This window comes from Ostrinia nubilalis, chromosome 2 (genome assembly GCF_963855985.1).
Source record: "Ostrinia nubilalis chromosome 2, ilOstNubi1.1, whole genome shotgun sequence".
NCBI classification, from domain to species: domain Eukaryota; kingdom Metazoa; phylum Arthropoda; class Insecta; order Lepidoptera; family Crambidae; genus Ostrinia; species Ostrinia nubilalis.
In genome coordinates, this window is record NC_087089.1 from 11,713,753 (window position 1) to 11,741,574 (window position 27,822).

Here is a 27,822-nt window from a genome sequence, read left to right on the forward strand (position 1 = left end):
GACAGTTCAGTCAGCGTGGGTCATCTATAATCGGGGCCCAGCGAAGTGATGATGCTATGAGGAATACGCTAGAGACATGAAAGTATTTTTCTCTGTGATTTCACATGTTCTGTATAACAGTTACTTCCAGTATCACGTGAAATATCGAAGCTTGATTTCGCATCACTTTACATACCTACATCCGCGGCCGCGCAGGCGCAACGTCGTGACGTGACGTAATTGTCCATTCATACTTTTTGTTTCATTAATGAAAATGAGTTTTCCAATAATGTTTCTTGTGTTGTGTTTACCACAAAATAATATTTTTAGTGATTTGTTACACAAGTGCTGCAACATGTTTTAATACCTTTTCCTGGATGTTACGTGCATTTTGGCTTGAAGTGCATTCATTCATTGAAAGAGTGCAGGTATTGAGCACATGCGCACTGCAAACGTGAATCTAGGCGATCTCTAGTGTTAGTTTTGTTTGAACTCTCGAATGTGGCTCCCATTACATTTTGTGATGATAAGTGCTTGGATTTGAAATACATGAACAAGTGACTGAATTGAAACTGGAAAACAGGCAGAAGTAGAACATTACGACACTCCGGAAGTGGCGGGACAAGCAAGCCGGCCGAGCTCGTTCCGAAAGAGATAACAACGGATGAAAGAGATAAACAGTAATGGATTTAACATGGCGGACGATACGCGTAAAGTACGAGTTGAAGAAAGATTGAAAATAAAGATTGGTAAGCATCTTTTTTGCTAATTTTTCGTTGTATTTGTCTTGTAGTTTTATTGGTGTAGTTTGTAGAGTTGAAAATCTCGTAAATGACTTTTGTAATCTCGTTAGGAGTAATGTTGTTGTGATTCTAGTGAACAGGTGGTGATAAGTACTCTTGCTTTTCTGAGCCAGATGTGAATGAATATCAGCCGAAAAGCACATTGAATGAATCTCACAACTATATTTTGTAAAATCCCGATCGATTGATAAGGAATCAAAAACGAATAAAGCCTAACATCTTTGTTGTGAGCTCATAGCTGTTTTGACAGTTCATACTCGGTTTATGAATGAAAATGAATCTCCGTGTACACAATGAATCTCGTGCTTAGACTCTGATTTTTAATTCGACGGAATTTTGACATTTCAGAAGTGTTGTCAACATTGAAACATTCCCATTATGAATGGAGAGCATTTTCACAAATTAAAAAATAATCCTTTCTTGAATTTAAGGTTTCACTTGAAAAACTAAGGCTTAAAAATGTACTGATCATTTCAAAATGGTTATTTGAATTTTTATTATCATATTTTTGACGTTACAAAAATAATTGGGAAATTATTTTTCTATTACTGGACTCCCTGGCCAATAATCCATGGGTTACAAACCTTTTTTATGAAAATCCTTTTGTTAATAAAATCTTAGGTTCATAAAATAACCAATTTAACAAGATGCCAATTTTATAATCCAAGTTGATTATGACGACGATAATGATGATTGATGATCAATACATATTTTCGTAAATGATAATATGTTGTTTTACTGTGTTAAAAACACGTTTTTTTCTATTTAAACTCTAAAATGTACATAATAATTAGTGTACATTGAATTGACACAACAAACAATAGTTCATTCTTGTAAGTTGTACTTGATGAAATTTCATTTCATATTATTTATTAATAATTCAAAGCAAAAAAGGCTTAATACATCTGAATTGTCAAAAAATGACAGCTGTCAGAATTCCGTCGAATTAAAAATCGGACTATAGGTATATCATATTAGATTAGATATCTACTATGTACACTTTGTTTACCGTGTTTCTATATGTCGAGATGCAATATCCCAGACTTGGCTGAAATAAAAAAAAATTGTGTTCTTCAGTTTTTGTGGGGAGGTAGGACCTTGTTACCTCAAGCTATCTGTACCTCATTTGGTTAAATAAAATAGCGTTAACTATACATTATTCTGAATTATCTACATCATGAGCAATAAAATTACATTAGTAAAATAGCCTTCTAAAAATAACAAATTAATATACAGCGATTTTGTATTAATTTACTGTTCTATCCTATCCTTATCATTGGCAAGTAAAAATCTTCATAATGACATGCTACTTAAGAATTGTCATAAAGTCAATCTCTCTAGGAAATCAGTAAAATAATGCATGTTTGCAAGTCCTACGTACATGAAATGTTTTACTCAAATGTAAAAATTCAGTCATCAGTCATGTCATCAACAGCCGTTTACAGTCCACTGCTGGACTATGAGCCTCCTCCACTATAGTGGAGGGTTTTGCCATAATCTCCACGCTTGGCAGGCGGGTTGGAGATCGCAGTTTAAAAGATTGATGTTTTTCAGAGAGCGCTGCTGCCCATTCTCTGTTTGATGTGTAGTCCCTAAGTCGCCTCTTACGGCACCCGCGGGAAGAGTAGGGGTTGGTGACAAATGTATTCTACTCTGCCGTCACCACACGGCTTAATGTAAAAATTACTACTAGCAAATCATTGGTACATTGAACTGTCTTGTTTATATTGTAAAAAAATGAAATATCTTTTTTATTACAATGGCAACCAACCAATAACAAACATAAAAAGAACTGGCTGACAAAGGTGGCTGAATTTCTTGTGCTGCTTCTTCTCAGAACTGGCCCATTGATTGTCCCGAAGCAGTGGTAGGTTAGGGTAAGGTGCTTCAAGTACTATAGGGACATGTAAAATCGCTTTATAAAAGTTAGTCATAAGTTGTTGATAAACCAATAAAATAAAAAAATAGCATTTTTATAAATGTGATTTACAGTAATTGAAATTAGTACTTAACTGGTAAATCTTGCTGTGGGAATGTAAAGCGGTCAATAAAAGGGACAAGAAACAATTTTGCTATTGCTGTTAATTTAGGCGTAGTGATACGTAGACCTGAAATTAACTGAAGAAAAGAAAAAACTTTTAGACTCTGGAAAAGCCCAGTAATTACCTACAGTAGAATCCCGATTATCCGGATCAATTAAAACCAGAGGTGTTCCGGATAATCGAAAATCCGGATAATCGATTTCAAAGTAAAATCAAGCAATAATTAACTTTTTACAATAGAAAGGGTTTTCAATACATCATTTTAGAGTCTAAAAATATAAATTTTAGACCATTGGTCATCCATTTCTTTTAACAATGAACTAAAAAGACGTCCGTACCATGTTACGGTGGCGGCGCCTTCGGTTTTTATGGGTCCAGACCCTGAATCGATAAATAGAAACCGTGAAGAATGAGTCCGGATAATCGGATATCCGAATAATCGAGATTCTACTGTATTTAGTTACAATATTAACCCTTAATTTTGATGCATAGTTTCATAGGTTTGCTTACATGTTATTTCAATAGACCGAAGTCATCTGAAATTCAAATTGGCAATCACATCATGGAAATTTGCATTTTCAATGCATTTGAAATGCTCAATAGTTTAAATGTTATTTATTATATGGAAAAAAAAACTATCAATTTTAACAATTTTATTTCAGTTATTTATCAAATCAAAAATAAAATGATTTTGTAGATGAATGTAGGTATAGCATTTATCTAAAAAAGTTATATTATACTATTACGTTAAATGTTACAAGAATTTTTTGGCAGTAATTATCCTTTATATTAGATGAGTAGAGCGTTGATTGATTTGTGTTGATGACGGAGCGGACTCATAAATCCATGATAACGCGAAGTGTGTCTGATAGGAGTGCAGTACGCCTTCCGGGGCGCGACCCGCGACCTCTCCCCCTTTGCTACTGTTCTCTTGCGCTATCGTCAAATACAAATGAACAAACTGCTTACATTTTCAATTTGTTTCACTTATTTCTGAGTGACTTGTTCATCAAACATATTTTAATTTTACATGTTATGACTTTTTCTGGTTGTATTTTAAAAACAGTGTTCTCATAAGTCATTTTTAAACCTTTTTTTGTTCTTTTGTTTAGTTATTTATAAAATTAAACAGTTGGCTTTAAATTCCATAAACAGCACCAAAAGCCTCATTGAAACCTTCAGTTAAAATAATAACTAGCAATGTATATTTTTCTTAATTTTCCATAATGTAGTAAATTTATGCCTATGTCGATTTACAAATACTGGTGCCTTTTCTCTGCCTTTCTTTCTTCCTTCTGTAGGGGATAAAAATCCCTACAGAGCAGGAATCTACTACTTTTTTTGAGTGAATGTAAAGTACATATTTTTTTATTGATCATTAGGGTTAAAATGCTGAAGTCATTATTGAAGGTATACAATACTATTTATTGAACAACATGATCTCTGAATGGAAGGAGATAAACCTAATAAATGCAATTATTTTCGCTGTTGCAGACGATAAACTCTTTATGGTTACTTCCGTCCTCAACCTGGTGCATATCTATTCTATACTGCACACCATTTTTCTTTCCCGCTCCCGCATACCACTTAACTCGCCCAAACAGGCTGCAGTTAATTGAAACCCATTATATTTTATGCATTAAGTGACTCATGGAGACTGTACCTGCCTCTAAGCTTACTATAGGCGGTCGGTCGCATTTCAAAGACGTCCTTCGTTAACTTTATACGCAAAGTTAAATGACGTAGATGACTGAATCACGCAAGTCATAACTAACTAGTCATCCCTTGTCTGTGGGAGTTCACCAGTTGAATCTCCTTATTATAGTGTCTGCGGTTTCCGTTGGCTTACTTCTCTTTAATCGACTAAAGTGACCTCGAAATTAATCATTTGTAAATAAACTTTACGTTTCCCGTCTTAACAGACAGTTATCATTGTTTGCTTGCCTATCTGGTAACAAATATTAAGATCTAATTTTCCATCAATTCATTTTAAAACCAAAGCACTAAACAGTATAATTGCTTCTAAAGTAGGTAACATAAGAGGCCTGTGTTCGAGTTAATACTGTGTTATGTTCATTAACAAAAATACTTATGCAATGTGTCACGAGTAGTGACATGCACATTGTTCTCCCAAAGCCAATGAGCCGCGGCGAGTTACGGGCCGACCAACCGAGCGTGTTGCGGCATTGACACTTTCCGGTACCTACGGCAGACCAGGATGGACAGGCCAGTAATTGGTCCGACTTCTAACATGTGCTGTTCTAGATAAAATTATTGAATTTGCATAGACTTAGTATTATATCGTACACGATGCTTAAAACTTTCATAACCCAGTTCTTACTGAAACTATACTAGAACAACTTATGGAGGAGCCCATTATTAAAACGGATGTCTGATAAATTAGCAATGCAGATACGCTTCAAACCGCGTGTGTCAAATAATAATATTCGTTTGATTTGTTATTGTTTAATCCATTAAGGTCCACCAACTATTAACAATGACTCGTCAATAGGTTAATAGTTAGTACCTATAGCATTTGATTTTTGCGTCGGTTTCTATGAATGAACCTTTGTTTCTGTACATTCATGGTGGCGTTCGTGTGTGGGGGTAATTTACTGGGGTTGTAAAGTGATGGGTGGGTGACACATCGAGGGCGAGGCGTCGAACCTCCGCCGCTACTATTTATCTACGCGACCACGCCGCACAGTGAATGGGGCAAACGGAACGTTTTCCATTCAGCGCACCCATTCATGGAAACTCGCCAGTCCGTTAATGAAAAACGCGTTCGTTTATCGTCAACGTTATCGTCGACGGTACACCACGACCGCATGTGCTAGTGTAATATTTACATTCAAAACACTCTTGTCTAATCACTCGCAATATCGATAAGATTACGACATCGATAACATTTGTTTTGAACGTTTTCTTGATTGTAACTTCATTTTCGTATTTATCTGATTGGACTTGACTCAATTGACAAACACATTTACGAAATAATAAAAATCGTAGCTGGTCTCAAACTCAAACAACTGTAGAGTAGAAACTCGCCTTATTTACCCACCTCAATCTGCTTACATTGGCTTTACATAATGAGGTAATTATAACTTACGACGTACTTGTGTAGTAACTGTACATATCTACTTGTGCAATTGATGAAAAATATAAACTCTTCAATGACTATGTGAATGCTTACAAACAAGTTGAAGGTCGTTTTGAGAGAATAAATACAATAGATTTTTTCTTTTCAATGACTTAGAGTAATTTACAGTTTCAATGTTTCATTAGCATAAAAAGAGAGCACTCATTTCACGTTACTACTACTAATAACTGATTAGATGAGCTTCTATCAGAACAACATGAAATCAAATAATTGGGATAAAAAGATTTTCTTATTTAAAATTATCTCAAGTTTCTTAAGCAGTTTGGTATTCGGAGAATTCAGTTAAATTGTTTTTTTTTTAATTGTACGTTCTCTACTACCACTGGGTAATAATCTTTTTCATCGCTCGTGGCTTGCCGCGACACGGGGAAATCGTTACTGTTATTAGCACCACAACCTTTATGTTCTTTATACATCGTGCACCAGCTATTGTGCGCGCAACTATCTCGAGATGAGAAAGCTATAGTACCTTTACCGTTCGGCACCGATCTGTGCGTAGGTACTTTCTACACACTGGTTGGCGCCCGCACTACCAGCTCGTCATTCATACCGACTTCTCTCTCTAAATGTCAACTGTTTACGACAACAATGATCCAACTTTCCGCCCACTGTTCTAATAAATTCGCCAAAGTTACAAAATGTAAAACTTAAATAGCAATATTTACCAACGCCGATTTCCACAATTTGCAGATTTAGGCTTGCCAGTTGCCACTATGTGGGTGAATGCCCTAGATATTTCGAATTCGACTAACATAGTGTAGGTTAGGTACTGCCATAGTTAGTTAATGATTAGTTAATACTATAATCAACTGAAAGATTTAAATATTTACACACTGAAATAATTCACAAAGCAATAGCCCCTTGAATTGGCTAATCAAACTGTTTTAGTCTTGGTTTTCCCTGAAAGCTATAATGGTGAAATTACACATAAAATTACCAGAGTACCTAACAATAATTTATGACAGTCACCTTTATCAGAATCCCAGCGAATCGAATTGAGTTTATGATGTTCGGGTAATGTGTAATGCCGGAGACATGCATGGCTGCCTGCGGGCCCTGATCAAGTACGCAGAATTAAATAATTGCATGAGCTGTTAATTCCCGGGAATAGCCTGGAATAAAGTCCGCGTTGCGTAAGTGAACGAATTTAATGTTTCCTGCGCATCGTAAAAAGTTAATGTAGTTTCGGCATTGTCTAATATGTGTAACAGTGTTTCAAGATTTACTGTGCTATTGTTCAATCAAAAAAGTATTCCTACGTTACGCCAAACAAGTTACTGAAAATGGATTAAAATCTTTATTCGTTTCCAGCTAGGCATTTACAATGCTTTATGAAATTGAAGACGATAAGTTCTTTGTAAAACTTATGCAACTGAAGTTGCAGAATGTTCAAAAATTATGAGACCACGAGTACCGATATATTTGCACCATAAACTGTTCCCATGGCTGCGGTATCCAACGTACTCTCGATTTCGAAACAATCGCACTACGCAGTGTGGAAACATCTTAATAATCGCTATTGTGGCCACATAGTAGGCAGTTAGGTTCGTGTGCGTTTCCTCGGTAGCTGAATCAAAGGTTCCCGTTTCACTCCCACGATCCACTTTGGTGGCGTGTGTTACTGTCATGTTGATGATGATGACGGTTGTTTTTGCATCAGCAATTATGTACAGTTTGTTGCAAGTTTCTCTCGCAGTCCAATTACGAATTTGTGGGAGCCTACGTCCACAGGAAGATCTCTCCTTTGTTTTAAACGCCCTAACAATCGCAGCAATAATCTTGCCTCGGCTGGCTCATGATAATTTACATTCTTTCTAATTACTGGTGTACGTAATAATGAGCCGTTTACGTTAGGAAATTTTGTGAAAGTGTATGTAGCGTTACTTTGTAAATTCATTGACGATGTGCAGTCTTTATTTCAGATGAAAGTAGGTGCAATTCCGGACTTTTAATAACTAGCGTGTGTATTGGTGTCGGTCACGGCCACGCGCTTTGTTTCCTTATTGCAGGAAATTGTTTTCATAACATAATTGACTATTTATAACATTTACCGAAACACACGTCATCTCTCTATTTGTTTAGTCCTATTATTATAGAACGAATGCCTACCTTTAGTATCCATACTCGTAATCATTAATCATTATCATACCCAGGTTCCTCAACAAATTCATCACTCTCACACCGTTTTGCAAAGTTCAATGGAAATGCGTTCGTTTTCCTATTATAGCGACAATTTGAATACCATCATCATTATAATTTAACTTTCACCTCAGAGAAAATATGTATAAATGACTGTAATAAACCGACCGTCATCTTTGATAATAATCCAAAAATGACTGTAGACATTAACATAATATTTGTTTACCAGTGACCAGTGTTATGTGAGTTCATTGTCATTGTTCATATTTCATATCAACAATATCTCATAGGTAAATATGTTTTGCCTACTATGTAATAAAATTTTCAGATCAAATGATTGATGATTTGAGTTAATTTTGCAAGTAGTTAAGACCGCCTTCGCAGACTTAGCTCGATCAGGACTCGCTGGGCAAGCGACAGGTCTCTTATGGGCCGATGGTTTCACCTTGGCTCGCCGTATAAGCAATATCTGACGACTGACGAGGTCGCGATTTGTTGCGCAATCGCCGTCACTGCTTCTTCCTTTTATGTATCACGATTACACTCCTACAGCGGACACTGTAACGAGTATTGTGATTATTCATTGTTGCCACATAATTGCAAGGGTTCGTTAAACTTGATCATTTCATTCAGTTTAGTAGAGTTCTTGTCCTTTGAAATTGCGATTGCATTAAAGAAGTATTCCTTCTTAAAATTATAGCATAAATTTTTAAATCTATCATGGATATGAAATCCCAGGCCAGCTGACCCGATTTCTACCAATACTTCAAACAAGAATATTTTCTTTTATGTCAACACTTTTTCTTGCAATCTGAAACGGTCCAAGGTAATGCCTTTTAATGTCAACATTCCATTAAACATTTAATAAAAGGTATTTTTACTCCACTTTAAACTTGGGCAATTTTGTTTGAATTAGGTCAAATAATACAAATCAGCCTAACATAATAGATTTCGGACGTACTTATTGATTCCCAAAACAACTTCCACTTTAGATTTAGGGAAGACTGAGGCCTATGTTGATACATCCAATTACTCTTTTAACTTTCGTTTTCTTCAACGATCATTTGATATGTCAAAGTTATATTTATTCTGTACTTAGGGCCTTTTAAGGGCGTTTATACACTTCCCAACAACATAATATGAGCTGGCGGAGGAAACTCGGTCACCTTTGTCAGCCAGCAGTATTTACTAGTGTTGGTTCTTTACTTCATATGTTGTTGTTATTGTTCCAGGTGAAGCAAAAAACGTGCCAGGTCGCAGCCATGGCGGGTCGTGCCACCGCGACATATACTGCGTGTTGTCGCTCGACCAGGAGGAAATATTTCGCACCTCTACCATGGAACGGACACTCAAGTGAGTACTGCTGCTTTTGTATTCTGTAATCAGTCCAATTCTGGTCACTCTTAGATATCGGCTCTACTAATGGGTGCTAATGAGCCCGAACCTATTAGCCAACCTTGTCGTTTATCTTTCGCTCCATCTATCGCTGTTTTTCTACTGTTCGAATGTTATGTTTCTAAAAACATGCACTATTTTGAATAACATCTTCAGGCTATTCAGTCTCTACTGTAAAAGCACGACCTTCTCTAATTTATTTTATTTTGAAATTCAAAGAAACTAATAGTGCCTTGTTGCACTAGATGTATCTCGGCTGATTGTCACAGCATTGTTTGCCCATTTGCTCCAGTACCTACCATAACTTTTATTGCCCCAACAATCTGTAAGGCTTGTCCTTGACTGACTGTACTATTTTCGAATTTCCTGTCTATAGTTCGCAGTCGCACCCCTCCGGCGGCTGTCAAACGTACTTTTTCGAACGTTTTACGTTTCACTACGGAACTGACATAATAACGGATTCATTGTCCGGCGTCCGGATCGGCTTCCGGTCTTATCGGTTGGGAACCGTTCGCCGACACATTAGGGAGGGCAAACAAATTTAATGGGTCAAGGTTTGGCCACTTTATGAATGGCCGGCCGTCTACGCTAGTTGTGGCGAATTAGGAATAATTAGAGCTTGGTACTTTGCTAATAGCATTGAGTAGTTAAACCACGTATTATGTAGTGAGCCGTAGCTCACTAGGTGCTGTTCGTATTCACGTTTGTAAATCGCATCGAAATGTTTTTTTTTTATCTTTTTACTGCGACCTGGCGCACTTCATTGCTAAGGATAAGAGCGCTTTTTACCGTATTTATTATGACGAACAGAAAATTAGAACTTTTGTTGGAAGCTTTTGAAAAACTTAAAACAAGCTTTCATTTTGTTGATCCTACTCATATTATAAATGCATAAGTTTGGATTTTTGGATGTTTGTTACTCTTTCACGCAAAAACTACTGAACGGATTTTGATGAAACTTTACAATATTATTGTTTATAACCCATTCTGGGTATATTAAAATTTATGACGATCTGTGACAAACGAAATTTCACGCGGGTGAAGCCGCGGGTAAAAGCTAGTATAGCTCTATTACGCTGATGGTTTTCGTAATAAAAAATAGTTTTCTATTGTTTTACACTCCATAAAGAAGTATGTCTTACCCTAGTTAGTAGACTAAAGTGGGTTTTGCCTTCCCTGGTGTAATTCACTGAGTGGATTTTCATTAAGATACATATTTAGCTCGTTAGCTCTATTAAAATTAATTAAATAAACCAATCGGTCATGATTTATTTGGTGGAGGCGTTTGTCCGTGGAGCGCCTCGCACTCGTAGGGGCGGCACTACGGCGCGCGCCTCCAGGATGCGTTTCCGGTGCGTGTGCGCCCGCGCGGAACGTCCCTTCCGCTACACCCCCTCGTTACATTTAATTTGGGACTGAATGAACTGAGCTAAAAGAATTGCCACCCTATATTGGTTTTTTCCAGCGTGGGAACAAAATATACTCACAATGTGCTCCAATATCGAATAGGTATGTTAAATAAGAAGAGGCAGGCAATTATTTTGTTTGTTAATGAGCGGAAGCGATAATGATTTAGTGACCCGAGAGGTGAGCAGCATTGGCGGATATCGAAGGAAATGTCACGTCACTCAACGAGTTAAGTTAATGGGTTCTTTGTCTCGCGATACTTTATCAGTGCACTGCGCCTGCGTCGCGCCTACTTATTTATACCTATGTCTTGTTTGTAATGCTTTTCAACTGGCTGCTTGCAAGTGAACGAGCAGATGATAACTATATTTTTTTCTTTATGAATCCTTGATAAAACATGTTTCATTCAAGCTAGTTTTCAATTTGTAGAATTTCAGAAAATCTTTGCTGTGTGACATAATATTTTACGTAAAAAACTACAATTCCTTCATTATAGTTTCATCAATATCAAGTAGACTCAAACGAATTCTAACATGGCCGATGTTGGTATACGCTCAATTCAAGAAGCGAGCGAGACATCATAAAAAGCTTTTCATAACATCTTGTGGTGCACTGAGCGGAAGCTTTTAAGTGATAAATTGGTCCCGGAACTTCGTAGTGCGTAAAATGATCATCGCCCGTGCCCGTATGGCCCACGGGCGATTCAACCTAAGGGGCGGTGTACACTTTATAATAATACGGTTTAAAAAGTGCTGCATTTTTTGCCTGCTACTGATACTGCAATATTGTATTATTCTGTTTCATTAAAGCAAATGGATACTCCATTTAATTTTTACATAATACATTATGAATTACGTTACATTACGGAATTTCCTCGGCGTGTATATCTGTTGTAGTTACAACATTACAGATAGTGGAAATGTTAACTGTAACTGACAACATAACTATACCTGTACTGTGCTCTGTGGGCAGTTCTTGATGACTTTATTATCAGAGACATAATTCTCGATTCAGTGACTCTCGAGCGTTAATACCTTCATCCCGAACGGTTGTCCCGGGGCATGTGCAAACGCCCTAAGTGCAACGCTCTGGTTTCTCGGACAGCGTGCTATTTGTGTTTCTCGATGCGCTCATTGCTGTGTGTACGATCCGCGTGTAGGTTTGTGTCCTAGTTAGTTAAAAAAACACCCGTCAATGGCGAACTAGGTTAGCTGCGGATGATGCTCAGCGTACTTCGCGTGTGCTTAATCATGTTCCTCATTTATGATTAACATTGAATATAAACCCAGGAAATCGACCGATCGATCTTGTTTTTGTTTTCCTTCTTCGAAGTAGTAACTGTATTGTAGAGACTAGAATGGAACCGATTACAGTTTATAACAATGGTATATTGGATAATGACACTTGATGATGAATTGTTGTTTTAGGCAAACAAGAGGACAGGTTTTCCTTCTTTCTAATTAATTACTGCCATTCTCTGCTACCTATATGAGGTGGGAAATGACGCAGTGCGTTGATAAATGCATTCTATAAATGCTATACAATATACAATGAAATCTCATAGCATACATGATAAAAAAGAAGTATTAATAAAATAATTTCATTGTTCTAAAATACATATATTTCAATGTTCTCAATAACTAGGTGGTATCTTCAAAATTATGTCGACAGAATCATGTTTAGCTGGAGTACACTAATGAGTAAGTGACTACAGGCAGATGTAGTGAATCACCAGTTCATTGTATTCATCGTCGTAACTAAAAGATAGACGTTAGATAAGTACCTATAATAAGTGTCTGTATCAGTGGCCGACTGTATTGTTTAAATAATAATATCACATGTTGTCATTATTACAAAAGTGGTGCAAATTAACGAACCAGTATGTATGTTTTTGCTATTGTTGATCATATTAGTTCATTCATTATTCTTAGTAACTGTCCTCTTAAACAATACAATCTTGCGCTTCGATAGCTTTTTGTTGTCTATCTAATAAGGTGGTGAGTCAATAAGTGAATATCGGTTGAGCTGTTAATGTTCCCTGTACATATGTATGTCATGCAGCGCCGGCGCATCCGGCGCCGGTTCGGTATTTATAAACCGGAGGCGGAACCGCCAGCCACCGCCGAGCGGGGGCGGCGCGGGCGCGGCTCACGCCTTGCCTCTGCGGTAATAACTGACGAATAACCACCCAACTTCATATTGTTCGTTGAACCGACGTCTATGGGATTAGCGACACTAACACCATTTGAAAGTGTTCAATTTGTCCTGCAGGTAACAAGTTGGTTGGTTAGCCAACTTTATTTTGACTGTTATAAAAGAAAGTGAAACTGAAATTAAAGTATTTAAAAAGTGCATTGTTGATTGATTGATACAGTCATGTATGAAAATATCTTTTTGTGAACTTCAAAAACTGCCAATTACAAGAATCTTAAAGTTGGAACTGCATTATATTTACATACGTTTTAATCCTTGCAGCAGAACCAACCCAAGTAAAGATCCCAGTTACTACCATTCATAATAACAAGTCTTTGTTGATGCCAAATATCCATCCACCTAAATTGCAATAGATTCAATATTCTATTTAACTTAATTAAAAAACCTCCATCTAATTACATTTACACAAAAAAAGGAAACTGTCAATCACATTCAGGAAGAGAGAATATGTATGAATTTTAACACTTCCCTATAAGACGTTTGCAACGAGAGGTTCGGTGAAGCGGGAAAGAGGAACTTTCACCGGGGCCTACGCACGCGCCTGTAACGACATCGCTTATCGCGCCAAATCGCCTGCCCGGCTGCCCGGAGCCCGAGCTTGCCCGAGCCTCGAGCTCCCAAACGCCCGCTCGAGCCGATCGCAATCAATACGCAGACATGTAATTATTTTAAGACCCTAATGGCCTATAAACGCCCGCAGTTCTATCCACCGCTTCCAGAGTTTTCAATTTAGATTATATTCAGCCTATATAAAGTTTTATAGACCATTTCCTCGGAGTTGGTGCAGTTAATAAATGCATTTTATCGCTCAGTTCGATCGATTACAAGCAATTTAGTTAAATACTAAATAAATGCACCTGTTTTTATAACGAGTTTTCTTAACCACTTTTAAAGGGTTCAGCGTAAAATCGCTTTAATTACAAATACTAAGTCTATGTATGTAATATTGTGTTTAAAACGAGAATGTTATCTTACAATTCGCAATGTAAGTAGTGGGCGCAAGAGATGCAAGGCACCCCACGCGAGCAGCTAGACGGTAATAAATATTTTACCAGTCGAAAGCTTGATAACGATTGTTGTGTAAATGTACTAGTCAACGGGAATAAATTGGTTCATGATAGCTCCGACAGTTGACACTATCAGAATGCATGATCTATTTTACTTTATTTAATGAGATGATCACTAATTACATGTATTTTCTTTTTGTTACAGTCCATTTTTCGGCGAAGAATTCCAATTCGAGGTTCCCCGAAGATTTCGATACCTCTCAATTTACGTGTTCGACCGTGACAAGCATCTCAAACAGGACAAGGTGCTCGGAAAAGTGGCAATCAAGCGAGAGGACCTTCACCGGTACAACAACAAAGACCACTGGTTCGCCCTCCGGCCGGTCGACGCAGATTCAGAAGTTCAGGGCAAAGCGCACATCGAACTTTCCCTCGAGGATTCGAGAAAACGGTTACGAATGGAGCCGAAGCCGCCCGACCCGGACCCGGCCGCCGACGGGTCATCGAAGAACAAGGGAAACAATCTCGTGAGGCTGTCCGAATACTGCAAGGAGAGCATGAGGTTCGGCTCGTGCTCCAGCTCGACGAGCAAAAAGCTGCTCAGCGCCGTGGCAACGGAGCCCTCGTTAGCTTTATCGCGTTCGGAGAGTCTCAAGGACAGAGCGCAGTGGGGGACTCGGACGAAGCCCCCCATGCACACGATGTCCGAGCCGGACGCGTCGCCGCCCACCGCCGCCGACTACTGGTCGGACCCGGAGCGGCACTGCGCCGCGCGCGTGGGCCCGGACACGCTGCGGCTGCGCGTGCTGGAGTGCCTGGAGCTCACCACCAAGAACGGACAGTGCGATCCGTTCGCTCTCGTCACGTTACTGTACTCCAACGGGCGAAGAGTAGAAAAGCGCACGAAACCCAGAAAGAAGACTGTTAACCCTCAATTTGACGAAATATTCTGTTTTGATCTCGTTATGGACGCCGACCCCAAAGACAAGGACGGTTCTCAATCGGTGAGTTATTTTGTTTTCTGCAATTTACGATCGTTTTGTTTCCTCATAATTCCATTTTAATAATGGAATGTTATTTGGTCCTCAGGCGGGCGTGGCCTGCGAAGCGCGAGTTTCTGTATGGCACGACGCAGCAACACCTGTCTTCCTCGGCGAAGTGCGGTTGCAGTTACGGCAAACGGCACTCTCTCCTCTTCGTGCTTGGTAAGCATGTTTTATTTAAGACTAATGATTGAAAAAAACATATTAAACATTAGTAAGGCAATTGAGCTGAGTCAACTATTACGACAGTGGTTTAACTGGGTTAAGCCCTATTTACAGACCTTGGATTGAAACAAACAGAAATTAACTTCCGGAAACGCAATAACACTGACACGTAACTTATGCAGTACAAGGTGACAATGTAAAAAAGGACACCATTCATAATTGTGTATATGCATAATTTAAATAACTGAAACATACGCACAAGTAAAGATGTTCTCATAGGAAAAAATAAGCAATTCCCAGTTATGCATGTAAATTAGTACTTGTACATTGGATTACAAACATTTATTGCTTTTAAGTAACGGTGCAACAGCAATGATTAATCCGTCGTGCTATTCGCCTGCCAATCACCGCTTCAGTAGCGACTAGAGATGGGCTCTGTCTGAACCACAGAGCATGGAATCGTCGCGCGCCTAGCGGGCGTAGCGGATTCCATGCTCTGTGGTCTGAACAAATTTAGAACCCATTTTTTCTTTGAACACGCCCGTGTGTTCGAGACTCATTCGACACGTTAAGGGTTAACAACGCCTCATATTGTATCATTATATTCTAGGTTCTTCCTAACCTCCCGGGCCGGTGGCGCGCTATCCCGGGGCGCCACGCCGCCCGGCACGCGGCTGTCGGCAGCAAGCGCGGCGGCGCTGGGCTCGCTGCGGCTGTGGCTGCAGTACACCGTGGACCACGTGTTCCCGCTCGACCACTACAGCCGCCTGGAGGAGTGCTTCCTGCGCAGCGTGCAGCAGAAGGTAACCAGAGAACAAGTCCTCTACTAATCCTTGGATCTAATTGACTCACGGCTTACGAACCGAATCCCGAGAGAGAGCGTCTGTACTACTTGACGCCCTTCCGCTTTACTCTCTCCAAATATCTCTTTGGAAAATTGATGATGGCCAATTCGATGCGTCTTTGAACAATTGATATTGGCCAATTAGGTGTCTATTTGCACAAGTTGGGTCAAAAGAGTTAAACACGGAGTTTTTAAAAAAACCCTACAGTTTATTGAATATTAGAAAAATGCAAATTCAACTGAATTTTGTTTTGATTGACCGCAAAAAATATCGCGGGACATCTTGTAAGAGTGTGCTGAATACCTACATTTCTATAACAAAAATAGAACTTCATAAAAATAACACACTCTTAGATATCTAATCACAGGAAATAACATATTTTGATGCAGTAGGAAAAACCAATCTTATCAAAAGGAAGTTTTTATCATTATATCTTGCAGATCACCCTTTATCTATATTTAACTCATCAGATTAAGCAGATCGCTAGAATGTGGTCTAGTAATTAGATTTATTCATTAATGACGTCTACGCAACGACCTACCTTAGCTATTAGGCTAATAATGTGATTGTCTCTAATTTGTAAAGCCCTCATTCATATTCCATTTGTAAATGACGATTTACAAATACATGCCTATTATTGTTTAATTTACTTGGCCATTAAAAAATGGACCAAATTCTTATTAATTGTTAATTATAAGCGTCTGATGACGATACAAACAAGTCCCTTGTTATACAAGTAACCAAATCAAAAACGGGCCTTAATTCTTTTTTTTTTTTTTTTTTTTTTTATGCTAGACAAGGCAGGTATTTGACCGCAATCGCACCTGGTGTTAAGTGATTCAATTTATTTAAAAGCTATTTTTCGTTATTGCAGCCTATAACAGCGTCAGCGGTGTACATTCTCGGCGAGATAGTGTCGAACAAGACTGACGCGGCGCAGCCTCTGGTGCGACTGTTCACGCATCATGATCTCATCGTGCCCATCGTCAGGGAACTCGCGCATGCCGAGATTTCTGCTCTTACGTGAGTTCCATAACGTATCGGACGTCCGAGCCAATAGACATGTCAATTTTGAGAGCATCAGTTGTATGAAATAAAGTTGACTGAAATTGATGCCAATGCTGTCTGTTTCCAGTGCCCTTAAAATTGCTTTACTTTGCAATCAATTGTGCATGTCGTGGCAACCTTTAATTAAGGCAACACCTTAGCTTAATTTATTTATAAGGATACTGTGAATGTATAGTGTATGTTTTGTTGGTTGTCCTTAAATAAATAAGTAAATAAATCAAAGACCAATTAACTGATATCACTGGAAACAGACAGCATTGACATAAATTTTATCCAGCTTTATCTGTCAGAAAAATTGACAGTTTCTTTTGGCGCAAACTAGACTTGACTATCACAATCCCGATCTCTGCAACCACCGCTTTTGTCTCAACAAACTACACACTGCAATCAATTAGCCTTGCACAACCGATCGCTGATAATGTCTGCAATCAATAAGGAAAGACTACTTACTTACGCAAATCGACGGGAGTTTATTCCACCTTTTTTCTCTGCGCCAGTAACAAACTGGCATTGTTAGATTTGATTCGTCGGCGCAGACAATGGGATAAAAAACCTTTCAATACATGCCAATAAATAAAGCTCTGTATTCATTACGAGTTGGGCTGGCATAAAGTTTTGTATGGCAGCGGTAGTTCCCATTTGTTGGCCTGATGACATGGATAAAAAAAATTGGAAACAATAATGAGTTTTTAGCTAACTCGTCTAAGTTACTCTGGTTCATAAATTACTCAAAATTGACGAAAATGAGATTCTATTTTAGAGAGTTAACAGATTTGATTACCAACAAAAAACTAATTGTAGCATGTCTCTTCCAGCGACGCGACGACGATATTCCGCGGCAACACACTCGTGTCCAAGATGATGGATGAAGCGATGCGGCTTACGGGCGCCGCGTATCTCCGCTCCGTGCTGCGGCCAACACTAGCCGCTGTGCTAGCGGAGCGCCGCCCGTGCGAGATCGACCCCGCGCGCGTCAAGCCCTCCGCCGCCATCTCCGCTAACCTGGCCAACCTCAAGGACTATGTGGAGAGGGTACGAACGAATACTATAATACTACATTAGCCCTGCGCTCTGTGTTGCGGCCAACACTAGCCGCTGTGCTAGCGGAGCGCCGCCCGTGCGAGATCGACCCCGCGCGCGTCAAGCCCTCCGCCGCCATCTCCGCTAACCTGGCCAACCTCAAGGACTATGTGGAGAGGGTACGAACGAATACTATAATACTACATTAGCCCTGCGCTCTGTGTTGCGGCCAACAGTAGCTGCTGTGCTAGCGGAGCGCCGCCCGTGCGAGATTGACCCCGCGCGCGTCAAGCCCTCCGCCGCCATCTCCGCTAACCTAGCCAACCTCAAGGACTACGTGGAGAGGGTACGTACGCTAGAACAGGGTTTCCCAATTTTTTTTTGCCAAGGAACCCTATATAATTGATTATACTTTTCCTAGCGGAACCCCCGTACTACTCCGCCCGCACGCCCTGTCCCTCCCTTGTGCGTAAACAAGTCGGTGCGCGTGAACAACGTCGGTCACGAAACGTGGGATAATATTTTTTACGGAACCCTTGCGGCCTTTCCACGGAACCCCAGGGTTCCGCGGACCTCCATTCGGGAACCGCTGCGCTAGAATATTACATTAGCCCTGTGCCTAGTGCTGCGGCTCACGCTAGCAAGTGACTGTGCTAGCGGAGCGGCTCCCGTAAAAAAGCCTTCCGCTGCCATCTCCGCTAACCTCAAAGACTACGTGGAGAACCCACGTACGTTATATAACTTAAAAGGAATATCAACGCTCGGTGCTGCGGCTTACGCTAGCCGCCATGCCAACGGAGCGCTGCCCGTGCGATCAAGCCCTCTGTTAACATAGCCAAGCTCAAAGACTATGTAAAGAGGAGTCGCACGTTGTCTTGTCACAGTAACAAATATCCAGCCATCATTGGAATGAGGCTGTATTCCTCGGAGCGCTTTAGAAAGTATAATTTCAATAACAGGATATCAGCAGATCGCATAGATAATGTAGTAATGATATTGAATAACTTTCTCCAGAGCACAAGCAGGAAACCCTAAAGAAAACAATTTTATTTAAATCACAATATCCAATTAGACTCATTACATGGAAAAGTTTTAATAGCCGTATTGGTCTGACATTAAATTATAGCAAGTTTAAGGTCCGTATTACAAAGAGACGCTCCAAATTCAATTTCTCAGGCGTAAATTCAAACGCTTTATTGCTTGAATTTCCGTATTGTCACAAATTACAATACAGGATTCTTATTTCTATATTCTCGTAATACTTTACCGATAATTCCAAGACACAATTTCTTAAAAAAAATACTTCTTTTTAGCTCTGAAAACAGAGTTAGTTTTCATTTCAATCAAAAATAATAATTTAAATTAAAAAGTTCATGAATTGAGTTGGTGGAAGTGACGTCATAGCTTGTTTTTGTAATCTATAGTGGGAGAAGGTAGTATTCGATAAATCCTTTCGAGCCTCGACCTCCTCGGTGATAACTTCGGACGGTATACGGGAAAATATATTTCTGTAGTACGATATTTTCCCGCGTATACTCCGCGTGTGATCATTTGAATATTAATTCTACTGTGTACGGTATACGGATAAAACCATGCAGTCTGAGCGTATTACAGAACCTTTTTGGTGATAACGTCATATTTCAAGACTCGACCGATTACAAATTCGGACGGGAGAAAAAAAAATACTCGACCACGATTTTTCCCGCGTAGTGTGTGATAATTTGTTGTTTTCTACTGTCATTGTTCTATTCGAAAAATCATGGCGCCTGAACGTGCTAACGAAGCCTATTATTGTATCTACAAGTGTTCGACGCGATAACAATATCTTCGTACGGATTGTGCGGGCTGTTGTAGGATATACGGGTAAAATCGTACCGCCGGAACATGCGAACAATTTAGTACAATTTCCCCTGTCCCTGCTCTACTATACGTGTAAAATGTTGCTATTTGAACGTGCTAACAAACCTTTTCATTACCTACAGGTGTTCGACGCGATAACATCATCGTACGCGATGTGCCCAGCCGCGATGTGTCGTCTGTTCGACGCGCTGCGGCAGTGCGCCGTGCGTCATTTCCCGCGCAATGGGGAAGTGCGATACTCCGTCGTGTCGGGGTTCATATTCCTGCGGTTCTTCGCGCCAGCTATACTCGGACCGAGGCTCTTCGATCTCACTACTGAACAAATTGTAAGTTGACTTGTTTTACTATTCGTATTTTAAACGTCTTATTGATAAACCTTGTAAGTTTACATGTTTTGCTATTCATATTGTAGATAAATAAATAATAAACCGTATTGTGAAATAATGCTCAGAGCTCTATTTAGATTCGAGTTTGTGATTGGTTCAAATATATTTAGATCGATTACAGGCTTAAATCTATGCTAGAATTTGAAGCAAATCTTATTAACAGCAAAAGAGAGATTGATTATGACTGATTTATGGAATAGTGTTGTGTGTTGGATAGTATCAGCTGAGTACTATCATCAGAATAACATAAATGCGACAGTTGAAAATAAATAATGAAGAACGAAATACAACTTGACAAATTTTTATAAAACGCGCAGTCGACCATAATCAAAATAATTATGTAGTTCTTTATCATGTTTATCCTTGTTCTCTCAGGACCCTCAAACCAACCGGACGCTGACGCTGATCTCGAAGACGATCCAGTCGCTGGGCAACCTGGTGAGCAGCCGCTCGGCGCAGCAGGTGTGCAAGGAGGAGTACATGGCCGAACTGTACCGCAGCTTCTGCACGCCCAGACATGTTAGTATACCGCCTTTATTAACAACTTCTTTTCGCACGCGAGTTGAACGCTAAACACCAGAAACAAAATGTTCTAAAAAGTATGCACTCAATTCGTGCGAGAACCTGATGTTTTACATACGAGTGCTATAGAGCTGGTCGCTCACATATCAACTTGAGAAAGAACGCGGCAATTTTTTTCGCTGCACTGGTTTTGGTTGTTCGCAAACTATACGCTGCTGTTATGGTGATGCACTATGTTTGCGACAATCTTATGAATAAAATAGTAAGACACGACATTTATGAAATATGTACATTATGTACTCCCGGCTTGACGTTTCGGCTGCGATGCTGCAGCCGTGGTCACAAGCAGACTATCTTAAATCTTATGAATAGTTTCGTATAATCTGTCGATAAACTCCACCCAAAATGCATCAGGGTCGCAAAATAGTCTTGTGCTTGATATCTTATTTGCCTCTTGGATATATTAATAAATTGGTGTAATTATTATTTCTCCTTTGCTGATCAAGATCCAACTGACAGCAGGAACAAGAAATTAGTGATCACGCACTTTATGTATGTCTATTTTTATTAAATCATTTTATATGGAGCTATTTGAATGCAATCATAAATATTTAATATTTGCGCAGGTGCAAGCAATAAAGCAGTTCCTCGAAATAATCTCCACCAGTACGGACACGCAAAACAACAATGTCCAAGAAACCCCCGTGCTGCTCAAAGAAGGGTAAGTTTGTACATATTTAATACTGAGGATTTATTTGATAAATGCATTTAAAAAATAAGAGAGAATATTGTAATTTTTAAAATTATAGTCGAATTTATCTGTTTGTGCTTCATTCGGATTAGATATGGGTATGTATTATTCTGGTAAAGTAGGAAGACTACACTTCCACGCCTTAGTAATAAAACAAAGTTTTAGAGAAATTAGTTTAATTCGTACGTACATAACACGACTTACAAATGCAATGTTTAACGAGCTTAATTAATTCACTATTTACGTGCGCATACGCGCCCGCATTGTATGACAAATGTGTAGCATACTACCCGTTCGCGCTAAGTTTGCCGGTCCGTGGAATGCGCGTCCTCTCCTCCAACCGCGATTAAACGTAATTAGTTAGTGATTAAACGCAATTAATGTGTCTTATTTTACGCAAATACACAAATTTTATCAATAATAATAAATAAAAAATATTTTAAATATAGTTTGATAAAGTTATAGACGCTTCCCTTCGAGTGACGTCATATCGCCAGCGGCAAACTTAAAGCGAACGGGTAGTAGTATTCCGTTGTGATACAGCGTTATTGATTGTGTTCGTGTCCACAGGACGATGATCAAGCGATCAGAAGGAGTGCGCGGCGGCGCGGGCTCTCCGCGCAAGCGCTGGGCGCGCGCCGCGCATCAGCACGCCAAGCGGCGCCACTTCCGACTCACCAGGTAACTTATTTACTTGTACATATTTAGTAGTTTGAGTGAAGAATCATTTTGGCCTGGCCCTACCAGTGTTTTTAAATTATAAACAATATTTGCGAATTTAAATGTTAACTTGTCAGATCTAAGATTTTACGACTTAGTAAGTGCCTCTACCTAACCAATAGGAAGGATAAACAAGGTTGTTCTTAGTGACCTATAATGTACCAGGTTTCTTTATGGACTTGTGAACAAAGGTTCAGTTTATTTGATAGATAAGTTACACTACGAAGGAAATGGTGAATGTGACCCTATTACATAGTTTAATATTCCTAGTTGTGTTTTATCGAGCTAATAGTAATGTTTATTCTGTAGCGGTGAGCTGACGTGGTCGCGCTGCGGCGCCAAGACGGCCGCCAACCGGCTGGCGCTGTCGGGAGTCCTGGCCGTGGCCGCTGTAGACTGCCCTCCCGCCGGCGCGCCGCTTGGCGCCAATAACATCTTCCAAATAGGTAACTACCCTCATTTCTTTCTTTTACTTTTGAAATATTAGCGTCGTGTTATAGTAATACTCTGAGGCTTCCCCAATTTATTTGTAAAATTATCTATAGTTGCAACCAACAATGGATCTTTGGTATTCGATAATAACCATAATGGCGTAAGAAAAGTATTTGTTTTCTCTAATGTCTTTTTCCCGTCACATACCTAGTTAGTTATTCTTTGTCCGCTATTTCTTAATCTTTACGTACATTTTAATCATAAGTGTATGTTATTTATTTATTAGGTACCCCAATCAAATACTATTTACCCTGAGCTAATAACGTAATGCGCATCTTCAATTAGATTTTTGGTATTTTTACTTATTCATTTATTAGGTACCTCAGTGAAATAATACCCGTTCGCGCTAAGTTTGCCGGTCCGTGGAATGCGCGTCCCCTCCCCCAACCGCGATTAAACGCAATTAGTTAGTGATTAAACGCAATTAATGTGTCTTATTTTACGCAAAAACACAATTTTTATTAATAATAATAAATAAAAAATATTTTAAATATAGTTTATAGACGATTCCCTTCGAGTGACGTCATATCGCCAGCGGCAAACTCAAAGCGAACGGATAGTACTATTTACCCTGCGCTGACGCGTAATATGTGCGTCTTCAAATAGGCCTAATACATTTTTTCGTACATTTTGTTTCAATAACCGTCGTGTATTTTCCCAGTGCACCGCGAGCGCGTGCTGTTCGTGCAGGCCAGCAACTGCGTGGAGCGCGCCGAGTGGGTGCGCCTGCTGAGCGCGCTGTGCCGCGCCGCGCCCTCGCCGCCGCACCGCGGCTTCTACGCCGACACGTGGACTTGGTAATTGTTTGGAATTTTTATGATGAACTAACGGCCGTCCGCGACTTCGTACGCGTGGATCCCGTTTTACTAGCTTAGGAGTTGAATTTTGCTAAATCCCGTCTTTCTTAGTGAGCTTGTAGTTTAGAGTCATGATGAGTGAGTCAGTCGGTGACCTTTCGTTTTTATATAATATAGCCGCCAGGATAAAAAAAATAAACGTATTTTTGTTTGTTTCCATATCTTTATTTGCATTACAAACATTTACAACACTATACAAAATTATTAAACAACTAAAATCATATTCTTTTTTCCAGCTGCGGCAGGCCCGAAGCGGAGGCCGAAGGCTGCGGCGGGCGGACGGAGTCCACGGAGTACCTGACGGAGGGCGACCTGCGCGCGCCCGCCGCGCTCGCGCTGCGCCTCGACCCCGCGCGCGACCTGCAGCGCCTGCACGCGCTGCTCGTGGCCCACGCGCACCGCCTCGACGCCGCCGTGCTGCGCCTGCCAGGTGAGCCCCGCCCCCACGCGACCTGCAGCCTGCACGCGCTGCTCGTGGCCCACGCGCACCGCCTCGACGCCGCCGTGCTGCGCCTGCCAGGTGAGCCCCGCCCCCACGCGACCTGCAGCCTGCACGCGCTGCTCGTGGCCCACGCGCACCGCCTCGACGCCGCCGTGCTGCGCCTGCCAGGTGAGCCCCGCCCCCGCGCGACCTGCAGCCTGCACGCGCTGCTCGTGGCCCACGCGCACCGCCTCGACGCCGCCGTGCTGCGCCTGCCAGGTGAGCCCCGCCCCCACGCGACCTGCAGCCTGCACGCGCTGCTCGTGGCCCACGCGCACCGCCTCGACGCCGCCGTGCTGCGCCTGCCAGGTGAGCCCCGCCCCCACGCGACCTGCAGCCTGCACGCGCTGCTCGTGGCCCACGCGCACCGCCTCGACGCCGCCGTGCTGCGCCTGCCAGGTGAGCCCCGCCCCCACGCGACCTGCAGCCTGCACGCGCTGCTCGTGGCCCACGCGCACCGCCTCGACGCCGCCGTGCTGCGCCTGCCAGGTGAGCCCCGCCCCCACGCGACCTGCAGCCTGCACGCGCTGCTCGTGGCCCACGCGCACCGCCTCGACGCCGCCGTGCTGCGCCTGCCAGGTGAGCCCCGCCCCCACGCGACCTGCAGCCTGCACGCGCTGCTCGTGGCCCACGCGCACCGCCTCGACGCCGCCGTGCTGCGCCTGCCAGGTGAGCCCCGCCCCCACGCGACCTGCAGCCTGCACGCGCTGCTCGTGGCCCACGCGCACCGCCTCGACGCCGCCGTGCTGCGCCTGCCAGGTGAGCCCCGCCCGCCCGCGCGACCTGCAGCCTGCACGCGCTTCTCGGCCCCGCCCCCTGCGTAAAGACTAACTCCTCGAACTAACGCCAAATTGCATCTGGAAGAAGTTTTGTATCGTATTAGACTTATCTTTGATTTTCTTTTGCAGATGTCACGAATGTAGAAGAGCGGGAGGCCGAGGCGACTACGCTCCGCGACTTGCAGAAAGCGATGTTCGACCTCGAACACCGGCATCGACTCTATAGGCGGTCACTCGCACGGGAGACCAAATATGGCAGCAAGTCAGTATCTATATTATCAGGCATTTTTTAAGCGCGCGTTATAAGGCATACATTTTACAGTTTATATTCATTTTACAGGCAAGCGCCCATAGGCGACGACAACTACCTCCACCTGGCGGGCGCCGCCGGCAACGCGGACGCGGACCCGTTCCACTGGCGCGCCTGGCGCGGGGACGCCTCGCCCACCGTCGACCTGGACGGGCGCGCGCTGCCGCTGCAGGCCTCGCTCGACATCGGCTCCAGCACCGAGTCCGTGCGCCTCGCGCGCCACGCCGACGAGCGCTCCTCCGGCAAGTCCGCGCGCTCCGCCGCCGGCGGCTACCTCGCCATGTCCTGCCTCAAGCACGACGACGACGGCGACGCCGGCGAGCGGCCCGCGCGCCCGCCCAAGCCCGCGCGCCTGTCGCCCGCGCGCGCGCCCGCCGCCGCGCACGGCGAGTACGTGGCCGTGGAGCCGCGCCCGCCGCCGCGCCGCGACCCCGACGCGCCGCGCTGCCGCGAGTACGAGCTCATGGCCGACTTCCGCGCGCGCGCGCCCTCGCCCGCGCCGCCCGCCGTGCCCCCGCGCGCCCCCCACCGCGCGCGCCCGCCGCCGCCGCGCGAGCCCGCCGCCAGCCTCGACGACCCCGCGCCCGCCGACGCCGTCTCCAACGACGACAGCCTGCTCGACGAGCTGCAGCGCGGCACCTACTGCGTGCTCAAGGTGTGCGAGGACGACACGCCCGACGACGAGCCGCCCGCCGCCTCGGGCCCCGCGCCCGGCCCCGCCGCCGCCGACCCGGACGACACCGCCGCCCCCGTTGACGCCAAGGACGAGGAGTGCGCGACGTTCTCCCGGATCAGCATGAAAAGGAAGTCGAACCCGATCAAGTCGCAGACGGCCGCCGCGAAGCCGCTGAAGACGTCCAACTCGACGTCGAACGTGCACGACATAGGCGCGAGCGGCTCGCGGCCGCTGGCGGAGCGCCTGACGCCGTTCTTCCTCAAGAAGAAGAAGCCGCCGGAGGAGGCGCCGGCGGCGGGCGGCGCGCGCAAGGAGGACAATCTCATCGGGCGCCTGACGCCGCGCTTCGGCCAGTCGCGGCTGTACGGGCGCGGCCAGTCGCTGGAGCTGGCGCCGCCGGACCGCAAGCGCATCGAGCGCTCGGCCACCACGGTCAACATGCCCACGCGGCCCATCAACTCGTCCATCGTGGCCAACCTGAAGTTCTTCAGCCTGCACCGCTACGGCGCGCCGGCCGAGGACGTGCAGTGCCGCGCCTTCGTGCGCACGGACGAGGCGCCGGCCGCCGCCGCGCCCGACGCGCCGCCCGACGCCTGGCGCCACGCCTCGCTGCTGGCCGCCGCCTCCAGCGACATCCGCCTATAGCCCGCCGCCCGCCGCTCGCCGGGTTCTGAAACGATAGACTAGGATTATATTTATTACTACGTTTGAACTTCCTTTCGTTGACCTGAACCGTGTGCCTCTTTAGATAGTAGCGGCTTCTCTGATGGAATAACTGATATGATTAAGGATAATGCGATAGCTTAAATACTCAAAAGGTGCCAAGTGTTGTGCGACCTCGCCGCTGCGGCGGACGAACTCTCATTCCTGTAGCACGAAAGTATTGAATTTTGTGAAAGTCTAAATACTGAAGATATCTTTTCTAGAAATGATGTTTTCGGTCTCACCTCGAAAGTAGAGAGTCGAGGTAGCGTATTTTTATATATTTGTTTTATGTAGTATATTAGAAGGATAACTATAATTGCATGTTACTTTTTCAATTTTTATGGCTAACATTCTCAACTCTTGACGACTGAAACTTAAGATGAATGTTTAAAATGACGGAAATGGAGAACTTTCACAAAAAAGCACTCAAGTTATTTACCTACTCTCAGTACGATTAGAATTTAACTTTATTGTATGTACTTAACTTTGATATTACCGACACTCCTAATGAAAAATTATTCTAAATGAAATTGTATCATGCATGATATAAGACGGCCTTAGGACGCGGCGCGCCCGCGCACAGCATGGCCTTGAAGTTTAACTCTGTGATTCACTTTACAAACTCCGCTCATATTTATAGTATAATGTAATTAATGTTAGAATGTATGTATATAAACATCAGTCAATTGCAAACAATCTTATATCGAATATAATTGCACAGGAGTTAAATTGATTCTGTAATCTTTATAATAGAAGTAAGTAATATTTGTTTGCAATATTACAGTTCTATCTGATGTGTAGATATTTAACTCAATTGTATTTTATGTGCGTTGTTGTCCTCTTTGTAGAGGAATATTATGATTTAATTGTAAGAAGAGTAAAATAATGTACAAATTAATATTTCTATGCATTATTATGTTATTTATTCTTATTTTCATTTTGTTAATAAAATTTTCACTTAGCTCAAACTTGATTTAAGTATTTTATTTTATCCCT

General features: G+C 42.5%; 1 protein-coding gene across 1 annotated transcript; it reads left to right on the forward strand.

Moving 5' to 3' along the window:
- The first annotated feature begins 164 nt into the window (after positions 1-164).
- On the forward strand, positions 165-27,799 carry LOC135083841 (GTPase-activating protein). The gene is made up of 16 exons (XM_063978584.1): positions 165-728; positions 9,356-9,476; positions 14,352-15,150; positions 15,236-15,351; positions 15,965-16,157; positions 17,074-17,222; positions 18,083-18,299; positions 20,270-20,473; positions 20,909-21,052; positions 21,682-21,776; positions 22,377-22,487; positions 22,836-22,972; positions 23,680-23,815; positions 24,112-24,305; positions 25,265-25,397; positions 25,476-27,799. Exons 1-16 carry the CDS (start codon positions 644-646, stop codon positions 26,764-26,766), a joined length of 4,125 nt encoding a protein of 1,374 aa, XP_063834654.1. The 5' UTR covers positions 165-643; the 3' UTR covers positions 26,767-27,799.
- Positions 27,800-27,822: the final 23 nt, after the last annotated feature.

Excerpts from the sequence above, each read along its gene's own strand:
- LOC135083841 (XM_063978584.1), top strand. The coding sequence starts at position 644 with ATGAAAGAGATAAACAGTAATGGATTTAACATGGCGGACGATACGCGT. Across the intron at positions 15,352-15,964 it reads CTCTCTCCTCTTCGTGCTTG|GTTCTTCCTAACCTCCCGGG; the intron begins GTAAGCATGTTT and ends ATTATATTCTAG. Across the intron at positions 16,158-17,073 it reads TGCGCAGCGTGCAGCAGAAG|CCTATAACAGCGTCAGCGGT; the intron begins GTAACCAGAGAA and ends TCGTTATTGCAG.